We start from the raw sequence: 12,986 nt of genomic DNA on the forward strand, positions 1-12,986 counted from the left end.
TGTATGAGTTATCACTGGAGGTGTGTGCTTCTTCTCTCTGTATGAGTTATCACTGGAGGTGTGTGCTTCTTCTCCCTGTATGAGTTATCACTGGAGGTGTGTGCTTCTTCTCTCTGTATGAGTTATCACTGGAGGTGTGTGCTTCTCTCTGTACGAGTTATCACTGGAGGTGTGTGCTTCTTCTCCCTGTATGAGTTATCACTGGAGGTGTGTGCTTCTTCTCTCTGTACGAGTTATCACTGGAGGTGTGTGCTTCTTCTCCCTGTACTAGTTATCACTGGAGGTGTGTGCTTCTCTCTGTATGAGTTATCACTGGAGGTGTGTGCTTCTTCTCCCTGTACGAGTTATCACTGGAGGTGTGTGCTTCTTCTCCCTGTACGAGTTATCACTGGAGGTGTGTGCTTCTTCTCCCTGTATGAGCTATCACTGGAGGTGTGTGCTTCTTCTCTCTGTATGAGCTATCACTGGAGGTGTGTGCTTCTTCTCTTTGTATGAGTTTCTATCTGATAACATGCAAATTGCCACTTCAGAGAGAATCTGATAACACTCACTTGAACTTAACAAAAGTTAACTCATTGTGTGCCAAATACTTTGATTGCTGCAGTGCTGATATATTTTCAACAGAGAGGAGAAATACATAAAAAAAGGATTTATTCCACGCTGAAGCCAATATTACAGTTAGGTCCATATACACTCACTGGCCACTTTATTAGGTACACCTGTCCAACTTCTTGTTAACACTTAATTTCTAATCAGCCAATCACATGGCGGCAACTCAGTGCATTTAGGCATGTAGACATGGTCAAGACAATCTCCTGCAGTTCAAACCGAGCATCAGTATGGGGAAGAAAGGTGATTTGAGTGCCTTTGAACGTGGCATGGTTGTTGGTGCCAGAAGGGCTGGTCTGAGTATTTCAGAAACTGCTGATCTACTGGGATTTTCACGCACAACCATCTCTAGGGTTTACAGAGAATTGTCCGAAAAAGAAAAAAAATCCAGTGAGCGGCAGTTCTGTGGGCGGAAATGCCTTGTTGATGCCAGAGGTCAGAGGAGAATGGGCAGACTGGTTCGAGCTGATAGAAAGGCAACAGTGACTCAAATTGCCACCCGTTACAACCAAGGTAGGCCTAAGAGCATCTCTGAACGCACAGTGCGTCGAACTTTGAGGCAGATGGGCTACAGCAGCAGAAGACCACACCGGGTACCACTCCTTTCAGCTAAGAACAGGAAACTGAGGCTACAATTTGCACAAGCTCATCGAAATTGGACAGTAGAAGATTGGAAAAACGTTGCTTGGTCTGATGAGTCTCGATTTCTGCTGCGACATTCGGATGGTAGGGTCAGAATTTGGCGTAAACAACATGAAATCTTTGGGATGTGGTGGAATGGGAGATTCGCATCAGGGATGTGCAGCCGACAAATCTGCGGCAACTGTGTGATGCCATCATGTCAATATGGACCAAAATCTCTGAGGAATGCTTCCAGCACCTTGTTGAATCTATGCCACGAAGAATTGAGGCAGTTCTGAAGGCAAAAGGGGTCCAACCCGTTACTAGCATGGTGTACCTAATAAAGTGGCCAGTGAGTGTATATTTGGACAGAGACAACATTTTTCTAATTTTGGTTATGGACATTACCACAATAAATTTTAAACAAAACAATTCAGATGCAGTTGAAGGTCAGACTTTCAGCTTTCATTTGAGGGTATCCACATTAAAATTGGATGAAGGTTTAAGGAGTTTCAGCTACTTAACATGTGCCACCCTGTTTTTAAAGGGACCAAAAGTAATTGGACAATTGACTCCAAGGCTATTTCATGGACAGGTGTGGGCAATCCCTTCATTATGTCATTCTCAATTAAGCAGATAAAAGGCCTGGAGCTGATTTGAGGTGTGGTGCTTGCATTTGGAAGGTTTTGCTGTGAAGTAAACATGCGGTCAAAGGAGCTCTCCATGCAGGTGAAACAAGCCATCCTTAAGCTGCGAAAACAGAAAAAACCCATCTGAGAAATTGCTACAATATTAGGAGTGGCAAAATCTACAGTTTGGTACATCCTGAGAAAGAAAGAAAGCACTGGTGAACTCAACAATGCAAAAAGACCTGGGCGCCCACGGAAGACAACAGTGGTGGATGATCGTAGAATAATCTCCATGGTGAAGAGAAACCCCTTCACAACAGCCAACCAAGTGAACAACACTCTCCAGGAGGTCGGCGTATCAATATCCAAATCTACCATAAAGAGAAGACTGCATGAAAGTAAATACAGAGGGTTCACTGCACGGTGCAAGCCACTCATAAGCATCAAGAAGAAAAAGGCTAGACTGGACTTTGCTAAAAAACATCTAAAAAAGCCAGCACAGTTCTGGAATAACATTCTTTGGACAGATGAAATAAAGATCAACCTCTACCAGAATGATGGCAAGAGAAAAGTATGGCGAAGGAGTGGTACAGCTAATGATCCAAAGCATACCACATCATCTGTAAAACACGGTGGAGGCAGTGTGATGGCTTGGGCATGCATGGCTGCCAGTGGCACTGGGTCACTAGTGTTTATTGATGATGTGACACAGGACAGAAGCAGCCGAATGAATTCTGAGGTATTCAGAGACATACTGTGTGCTCAGATCCAGCCAAATGCAGCCAAACTGATTTGTCGTCGTTTCATACTACAGATGGACAATGACCCAAAACATAAAGCCAAAGCAACCCAGGAGTTTATTAAAGCAAAGAAGTGGAATATTCCTGAATGGCCAAGTCAGTCACCTGATCTCAACCCAATTGAGCATGCATTTCACTTGTTAAAGACTAAACTTCAGACAGAAAGGCCCACAAACAAACAGCAACTGAAAACCACCACAGTGAAGGCCTGGCAGAGCATCAAAAAGGAGGAAACACAGCGTCTGGTGATGTCCATGAGATTAAGACTTCAAGCAGTCATTGCCAACAAAGGGTTTTCAACCAAGTATTAAAAATGAACATTTCATTTAAAATTATTGAATCTGTCCAATTACTTTTGGTCCCTTTAAAAACAGGGTGGCACATGTTAAGTAGCTGAAACTCCTTAACCCTTCATCCAATTTTAATGTGGATACCCTCAAATCAAAGCTGAAAGTCTGAACTTCAACTGCATCTGAATTGTTTTGGTTAAAATTCATTGTAGTAATGTCTATAACCAAAATTAGAAAAATGTTTTCTCTGTCCAAATATATATGGACCTAACTGTATATCCAGTTTCCAGTTCAGTATGAAACATTTGGTGGTGATGAAGTGAGGTCAGACCCCTATATAGATACATTATGCAATTAATTAGTTTTAATCCTAGATTTAACAAAAATAGATACTTTATAAACTGACCAGCTGAATAATCCAGATAGTATAACAGCTATTATGATGCACAGTACTTCTGCTTTCATGGGAATCTCCCCATAACTAAGGGAGTTTATCTAGACATTTTTAACCCTGTGGGCTTTCTGTAGATAAAAATAACAAAATCAGTTATACTCCTGTGCTGTAAGGGTGACAGCACCACTGCAGCTTGTCAACAAAGAACAGGAGCAGCAGCAGAGAGGCGGCACTGGAGCAGGGGATGGTGAGCATGGCTTAAAAGGTTAAAAATGTATAGGTTCAAACTTTCGTTACATGGGTTGTTTAAGATTACAAATAGCCCTCTCTGGGCTGTATTTAGTAGGGATCATATGGAAGGCAACAGGACCGCCACCAAATTAGACTAGAAGAGGGTCTGTTTGTAGTCTGAAGCCATAGAGGCACATGGCTCTGTACATGGAGCTATAGACCTAAAACTTCAGGATATTTCTAAATAAAAGTATTTGGAAACTTTCTCTACATTTGATGCATTGTCTACAAACACAATGTCGTCAGCTGCAAATTTTTAAAAAAATTAATTTGCTGGAGGCGGTCCCCACATGAGCCGTAGACACAACAATAGGACAAAAGTACATAAAAGTGAAACGTGATACATAGTTTATCTATAAATATTTAGCGCTATATATGGAAGTTTTGGATAAAAAAAATCTTTAAATTCAATAATTACCTACATTGCATTCTATATATGAATGACCATTCATCAGAGTAGAAACCTACAGTGCGGTTGATCCATTTTTTATTTTTTCACTTTTTTTTATATTTATTTCTACATAAAATATTCTATATTTTCTCTTTCCAGTTTTTTTTTACCAAGTTGGGGAGGGGTATAATAGTTCACAACAATGTTTGGATCAAGCTGTTGTATGACAATGTATGGCTTTGTGTTGCAATAATGAAGATTTTTTAAAATAATTTTCTTTCATTTACTTCTTGCAGGGTCTGAATGTTTTTGGAGCAAACATGTGTATATTAAATTGCAGAAAGAATGCTCAGAGGTGTCAGTCTTTTTGGGCCACTCTATCTTTTTTACTTTCCATTCCTAATGAGATTTCTGGAAAATGGCAAGATATCAAATTCCCCAAATACCCCACATGCACTTTCAGCTCTAAGAGCAACAGGTAACTTAACAAGATGTCTCAGCTCGCCTGAGGTCTTATTTTTTTATAAATTACCCCTAGCAATGCAACAATCCCTCTCTGTGCCATACATTCATTTTGTTAACCTCTTCTGTGCTGAAAATCTATTGAAACTATGACGAAAAATTATTAAAAAAAATTATGGTAAGGTCTGTTTGGGACCCAGTCTCTTGCTTAAAAAAAGGTGCTCATAAAGGAAGATTATTTAATATCATTTTCTGTTATTTTTTTCTGGCATATTTATGAAGTAAACACATTATTTTATTCTAAATTTGTGTTAATTTTTGCAGGTTTTATTTATACTTTTCTTCTTTAGGCATTTTTTAGCTATATGCACACACAGGCACAGTGCCTGTACAGATGCATAAACAGTCAATATACGATATAAGCCGCTCCTTTCTGCTCTCATATGCTGCCATATATTCTTCCCGTGAAGGTGAGAATACCACCACAATACAGTAATTGATGTGGCATGGCGCAGTTTACAAAATCTGAAATCATATGGAAGTACAGTGCAGCTCCATAGATTTATATGTGCTCATATAACAGTTGCATTTATTAATATTTGTGCCAAAATATGCGGCAGCACTTTCCGGTTCAGAGGGTATGTATCAGACATTACAGTAGCCAACTAATTAACAATTGAAACAGGTTATCTGGGACAATTTAATGTCTTTCCTATGAGCCCAGGAACTCAGAAGCAGGTAATTGCCAACTATCTGCCTGTTCTGCCTGGCGCCAATCTCTGCCGGCTCACAGCGGTTGCAGACAACCCCGCCGATGATTCAGCAGCCTCCAGAGATGTCACGTCAACAGAGCAGCTTCTTCTTTTCCACTCTACTCTGTGGATTGAGCTTTACTGCTGAATTCATGCTAATTGACAGCCGGCTCCCTGCTGCCTAACTGCGGGGAGCCAGCTGTCAATCAGCAGTCACGCTCCATCGACAGAGCAGCCGGAAGAGGAAAAAGTGCTCTCTGTATGTGAGGTCAAGTGAAGCAGTAGAATCGATAGTAGGAAAGGTCCATGACCGCTCTCAGCCGGCCGCAGGCAGGACAGACAGGTAGGTAGTAACTACCTGCCTGTCAGTTCTTAGCCTCATATGAAATAACAAAATAGTCCTGGATGAACACTTTAAAAATAGGAGTGAGAATCCTGCTCTGAATATACATGAGGACTTACTTTAGAGATCAGCACCACAGTAGACCCCATTTTTGTTTGATTTTTTTCGGTTTATGAAACTATTTACATCAGAAAAGTTTTACAATTTTTCTGTACTCTTCATTTATAATCAATAGACCCTTCTCCGTACTTTTCATAGTGACTGTGCCTGGTATTACAGCGTAGCCCCATTTACTGGAGTGGGAATAAGTTGCAGAGAGCTGTAATATTAAGGGGGTTGTCCCTTCATATTTTTTTTTACTACAGGTTCAGTGACCTGTAAAATAACAAACTTAACTTCACTGGCCACCTCTCACCCGCTACCCTGGTCTCTGTCAATTGGCTGCATCGTTGACATCGCCGCAGCAGTGACCTCATGTCTAGTACTGCAGCCAATCACTAACTTGTGCAGCTTGTGCCGTCCGGCAGAGCTGCTGAGCTCAGTGATTGGCAGCAGCACTGTCGACACAATGTCAACGGTGCAGCCGATCGGTCCAAGGCAGCACGGGACCTGAGGAAGGTAAGTAAAAATCAGTTTGAAATTTTGTATATCACTGAGCCTATGGGAAAAAAATAGGAGAAAGGAAACAACCCCATCAAGCACAGCCACTATAAAAGATAAGCAGCTGTCTTCTAAACCTTAAAGGGAACGTTGTAGCCCCTTCAAACAGTCGGACCTCTACCAATCTGATATTAAGGGTATGTTCAGGCTACATTTTTTTCGTGCATTTTCAAGCTGATTGGCTTCACAATCCACATAAAAAAAAACTGGGTGATCATACCTGAATAGCCTCTCCTAATGACGAGCCAATATTCTAGCCCCTTACAGTAAGGACTAGGCTCAGATTGGCAAAATCGATATTAGCTCACATAACAGTGTACATAAAACAACAAAGGCATGAAATAAGTGAGAACCTTCTAATTTTCTACAGCAACAGTTGGTGCCCCAGATCTTCCCTACTGAATAATAAAAAAAACAATGTCAGCACTAAAGGGATTACAAAACCTGGCCTGGCTGGGCATTACACTTTTCTTTTATACAAGGGCTTTGTCATACATATTAGAGATCATCAAGTAGACTAACATTTTTCCACTTCAACCCCAGGGAATTTATTTGTTTGGACTCTTAAGTTAATGGAAAAAGTTGTCCCTTGTCTGCTGAGACATTTTTTTAATTAAAAAGAGAGGAAATATTAGTTAATATAGGTCAATGAACAAAATACATTAATATGTTAATTTTTAAACAAAAAAATTCCTGGGGAACTTGCTTGATAACGGCTTCCAATATTCATCCTTTTTGCTTTTTTAATAGAAATGTTTATGTATTAAAAACTGTTTTATGACCAATTAAGCAGTTGGTTACCTGTAAAATGCTTTTCAAGATATGTGTTAACAAATTTTTGAAGAAAAAAGAAAAATATATATATCTAACTAAAAACACCCCTTGTGATGTCATTTTATGGGAACAATGATGTCACTACCATTTTCCTTTTGTCAATAGGGATTTCACTATTGACGAAAAAAATATTATAAATATTGTTATTATTGTTTTTTTTATATTTTAGTGTTGACGTGTGAAGTTTAAGGGGTTGTATAGTGTTCAAAAAGACATGACTGCTTTCTTCCAAAAATGGAGCCACGCCTGTCCACAGATTGTTGTGTGTAGTATTGCAATTGAGATCCATTCACTTCAATCTTGCTATACAGTAATAACAGGCATAATCCAATACACATCCAGATGTGGCGCTGTGTCTAGAAGAAAGCAGTAATCTTTTACAAATCCCAGTCAACTTTGTTATGTAGTCCTATAGATTGCTGAAATCATGTATATAAAATGTACATGTCAATTGGTAAAAAGAAAATTTAGATAAATAACGTGTAAAAATCCCTGAGCTCTCCTGATTCTGACACTCTTTTCCGTTTTGTGCTGCGTCGCTCCATTGGAGAGATATTCACATTTGTTTCTTCTGGAGCGCAGTATGTGAAATCTCTGCTTGCAGTTCAACTAGGCCTTTTTTCAGAGTTGTCTCTGGAGGCGTGTGCTTTCACTTCTCCATCCCAGATACTGCATATCACAGCTCGGCACCTGATATAGCCGTCTATCAGTCTCAGGCACTGCTGAATTTTGATTGGCAGGGTCTGGGAGAGGGAGGTGAAAACACAGTTGAACTGAAAATCCAAGATTTCACATTATGCCCTCTAAAATAAACAAATGTGAATTTCTCTGCAATGGAACAAGAGAGTAAAACAGAAAAAAGCAGCCGGATCTGGGAAGCTCAGGGATTTATACAAGGTATTTAACTCAGTTTTTTTCAGAAAATGACAGGACATCTTTAACAAAAGAATAATATTGGGGTAAATTCTGAAATATGCATTAAAATAATAGTAGCACATGGAGTTCTGCGGGTAAAAGTTAAAACTATGCAAGTTTTTTGTAAGTCCATTGCCTGCATAGAAAGAATAATCGGATTATTGGTTTAACAAATTTTTAATTTTTAGGTCCAACGTTCTGGGCTGAAAACCTTTTTCACATTTCTTTCTGAGGCTATGTGCACGCAGCCTCTGTTGAGTTTTTTTAAATAGAAACTGAGCAGAGGCTCAAAGTTTTTGAAGAGTTTTGGGATTTTTGAGTTTCCGCTCAGTTTCTGCAAACAAATTCACTTAACCTGTGGCCACAATCTTACCCAGGGAGCAGTGTCATTTGTATATGGTTTTCTAAAATTAAAGCAGATCTGTCACCAGATTTCCCAATGGAAACTGCAAACTTTATGAAATAGATCTTTTAGATCTGAAGATCTGAATAGCAGGTGTACTTACTTAGAAAATCGATTAAAAAATGGCTGCATAATCCTGATAATAAAAGAAGCATTTTATGAAGTCAATTAATATTAGGCAGTGAAAATTTCAAACTAAATTATACAGCCATTCTTACATGGATTTTCACAGTATAGCAGCTTCATCAAGCATAATAGATCTACCGTATTTAAAAATGTGTACAGTTTGTACTGAGAAATCTGGTTGAAATATCTACTTTAACAATTAGGACCTCTACCTAAGTAATATCAAAGTATCATAAAAATGGGGATTTTGGGGGCTTTAATAATGATGAAATAACCGATCACATTTGTCAAGGTCGGACTACCGGGACCGATCAGCTGACTGAAGGAGTCACAGAACATCAGAACTAACGCAGCCCAGTGCATTGTGTAGTAGCCGTGATTGGTACTTCAGCTTTCTAACTTTCAAGTGAATGTGGAAGTGGCATATAATACATTAAGTATAAGGGCTCATACCCATCACCGTATTAAAAAACGGTCCAATATTGGTCCAGACAAGTGGGACAAGTGTCATGCAAGTGTCATGCGATTTCCTTTCCCAGTACAATGTTATTTTTATCATCACCTAGCATCCAAATGATATCCGATTTACTTGTGAATGTGATTCAAATGCAATGCGATTATAAAATGAGCTTTTACATACAGTAATTCTCTGTTAATTTACACAGTTTTCAAAGGAAATATATATATATATATATATATGTATATATATATATATATATATATATATATATATATAAACACAAACATTTAGCTTAACTTGAGTTGGTACACATGCAGAGGTTAAACGCATGTTCACATTGGCCACAAAACATTAAAACCTACAAGAGAAAAAAAGTAAGCAAAAACCCTGATATAACTAAGTAAAAAAGCAAAAGTGCATTTAAATAACACAGAGTTTTTAGTAATACTGTTTTTTGATCAAAAAATAGCACAAAAGCCATCCCACCTCATCAAGGTAACTCTGATCGGGACAGTCCTACACTGTCTAATATTAAAACCTTACCATGTGTCAATGTTGACCTCAGTGTGAATAAGGGCAGACAAAAGGACTGGGCCCAACCAGTGAAACACCAGACTGTGGAAGCCTTATATATAATCTCTAGGGAGGTTTGAAGGTTTTAATATATATAAATATATACATATATATATATTTGAGTATAAGCCGACCCAAGTATAAGCCGAGACCTCTAATTTTGCGACAAAAAACTGGGAAACATTATTGACTCGAGTATAAGCCTAGGGTGGGAACTGCAGCTGCTACTGGTAAATTTAAAAAATAAAAATGGATACCAATAAAAGTAAAATTGATTGAGACATCAGTAGGTTAAGTGTTTTTGAATATCCATATTGAATCATGAGCCCCATATAATGCTCCATACAGTTCATGATGGGCCCCATAAGATGCTCCATAGAAAATACGCCCCATATAATGCTCAATAAAGTTCATGATGGGCCTCATAAAATGCTCCATAATAAAATACGCCCCATATAATGCTCCATAAAGTTCATGATGGGCCCCATAAGATGCTCCATATTAAAATATGCCCATATAATGCTGCACAAAAGGTTAGTGATGGCCCCTCCAGATGCTTTATAGAATATTATGCCCCATATAGTGCTGCACAAAGCTTGATGGCCCCATAAGATGCTCCATAGATTATGCCCCATATAATGCTGCACAAAGGTTGATGGCCCCATAAGATGCTCCATAGATTATGCCCTATATACTGTTGGCACTGCAATGAAGAAAAAAAAAATGACATACTGACCTCTCGTCGCTCAGGCCCCCGGCACTTGCGATATTCACCTGTCCCCGTTCCACCACCGTGCGCCGCTCCGTATTTCGGCTGACTGTTCAGGCAGAAGGCGGCACGCACTAACTATGTCATCAAGCCCTCTGACCTGAACGTCACAGCCAGAGGATGCGGAAGACAGAGCCCGGCGGTGGAAAGGGGACAGGTGAATATCGCAATGCTCACCCTCCCCCATTATACTCACCCTCCCGATGTGGTCCCTGCTTCTCTGTTGTCCTGGGCCGGCAGCTTGTTCCTGTGTTCAGAGTCGCGTCGGGAGTGGAGTCGCATCCATCTTCATTACTTTAATGGGTGGTACCACATGACCGCTGAGTACAGGAAGAGCTGCGGGTGCCAGAGAAGCAGGGACATGCAGAAACGCGCCGGGGAGCAGGAGAGTATGATCTGTCAGCTGCCGCTTCCCTGCCGACCCCCTGGGACAATGACTCGAGTATAAGCCGAGAGGGGCACTTTCAGCCTAAAAAAATGGGCTGAAAATCTTGGCTTATACTCCAGTATATACGGGGTATATATATCAGTATATACGGGGTATATATATATATATATATATTTACACATTGATACAGAAAGATATATATAAATACGTGAGTGAGATATATAATGACTGATTTGTATGTGTAGCTTACTGTACATGTATTTGATTAATGAATAAATTATTTCCTGAAAAAATGGCGGGGGGGAGTCCCTCGAAATTTTATTAACCAGCAGAGGGAAAGCGGACAGCTGGGGGCAGATGTTTATAACCTGGGAATAGGGTATTACCTATGTAGTTTCCCCATGCTATTAATATCATCTCACAGCAGTCTACTAAGCATTTATTGGTCATTAAAGTGGGGGACCCCCCAAAAAAGATGTAGAGTCCCCCTGTAATTAATAACCAGCAAAGGCTAGGTAGACAGCTTACGCCCATTCCACCGAAGCCAATGTCCCCTGTAAAATAAATAAAATAACAAAGCAACATCATCCTCACCTATCCTCAACATGAAGATAATAATCCAATTGGCCCTCTATGCATCTAGCTCTGCTACATCTAGATGGCAGGTTGCATTTTTGTATGATGCTACTATACACACTGCCACCCAGCAGAGACACTGAGCTGCGCGTGCTTGCTTAGCTCAGAGTCTTGCAGTGACGTGCTAAAATTGAGCGGAGTTCATATCAAATTAATTGCTTTGACCTCACTGACGTAACCGCTAGCATGAGAAAGCTTGCGTGCCATCAGGAAGTCATTGGAGTTGAGCCAATGAACTCAATTCAACTAAATGATGTCAGCACGAGCGCCAAGGGAAAAGTTCTGATGATGCTCAAGCTGACATCATTGAGTTGAACTGAGGTTATTGACTCTGAACTCCGATGACTTTTCTGATTGCACCGCGAGCTTGAGAACTTACTAACGCTCACAGTGATGTTAGTGAGGCCAAAGGAGTTCATTGGATATGAACTCCGCTCAACTCAAGCACATCACTGCAATGCACTGAGCTGAGCAAGCATGTGAAGCTCAGTATCTCTGCTGGATGTCAGACTGTATAGCAGCATCATGCAACAATGCAGCCTGCTATCTAGATGTAGCAGAGCTAAACACATCACGGGCCAATTGGATTATTATTTTAACATCGAGGACAGGTGAAGATGATGTTGCTATATTTCTTATTTTTTTACAGGGAACATTGGCTTCAGTTGATTGGGTGTAAGGTGAGTATAAGTGTTTTTGGTTCATTTAGAGTCAATAAAGGAGTCTGTGTCATTTGTTCAAATAAAGGACTTTATTCTGGGTGTTATTTTTTTGACAATTTGACTATGGGGTTAGTAGTGAATGTGTCTTATAGACACCTCTCCATTACTAACCTCTGGGCTTCATGTCACCTGACAATACAAAGGTGACATCAATCCCCCAACTATGACCCTATTTTCCACCGCACCAGGACAAGTGGGAAGAGTGAGGCTAAGTGCCAGATATGGCGCATCTTATGGATGCACCATTTCTGGGGTGGCTGAGAGATGCTGTTTTTAGTTTGGGAGCGGGCCAAAATCTATGGCTCCTTGTTAGGCTATTATTATTAGCCCGCAGCTGTCTGCCTAGCCTTTGCTGATTATTAATTTTAGGGGAACCCTATGTCATTTTTTGGGGGGTCCTTCATTTTAATAACCAGTAGTGTTGAGCGATACCTTCCGATATTTGAAAGTATCGGTATCGGATTGGATGGGCCGATATCCAAAAAATATTGGATATTGCCGATACCGATACCCGATACCAATACAAGTCAATGGGACACAAATATCGGAACGTAATAGGGAGCGATCCTGGATGGTTCCCAGGGTCTGAAGGAGAGGAAACTCTCCTTCAGGCCCTGGGATCCATATTCATGTAAAAAATAAAGAATAAAAATAAAAAATATGGATATACTCACCCTCGGACGGCCCCTGGCTGTCACCGCTGCAAGCGTCTGCCTCCGTTCCTAAGAATGCAGAGTGAAGGACCTTCGATGACGTCGCGGTCACGTGAGCGGTCACATGAGCGGTCACGCGACCAATCACAAGACCACGACGTCATCGCAGGTCCTACACTCACTGCATTCTTAGGAACGGAGGCTGCCGGTTGCACCGCTGAGGTCCAGGGTCCGTCAGTGGTTGAGTATATCCATATTTTTTATT

At 40.4% G+C, this 12,986-nt stretch overlaps 1 protein-coding gene across 9 annotated transcripts in view; it reads left to right on the forward strand.

Annotated features, from left to right (window-relative positions):
* The window catches only part of CAMTA1 (calmodulin binding transcription activator 1), a 2,053,806-nt gene that overhangs the window by 2,023,881 nt on the left and 16,939 nt on the right, over positions 1-12,986 (forward strand). For 7 of the 9 annotated variants that reach the window (XM_077250396.1, XM_077250399.1, XM_077250395.1 and 4 more), the window contains one exon: positions 4,322-4,503. The exons of the other annotated variants lie outside the window; for them this stretch is intronic. In XM_077250396.1, coding sequence (XP_077106511.1) covers positions 4,322-4,503 — 182 coding nt within the window. The remainder of the gene's footprint in view (positions 1-4,321; positions 4,504-12,986) is intronic. 9 annotated transcript variants of the gene reach the window in all.

The sequence above is a fragment of the Ranitomeya variabilis genome, chromosome 4 (genome assembly GCF_051348905.1).
Source record: "Ranitomeya variabilis isolate aRanVar5 chromosome 4, aRanVar5.hap1, whole genome shotgun sequence".
Taxonomy (NCBI): domain Eukaryota; kingdom Metazoa; phylum Chordata; class Amphibia; order Anura; family Dendrobatidae; genus Ranitomeya; species Ranitomeya variabilis.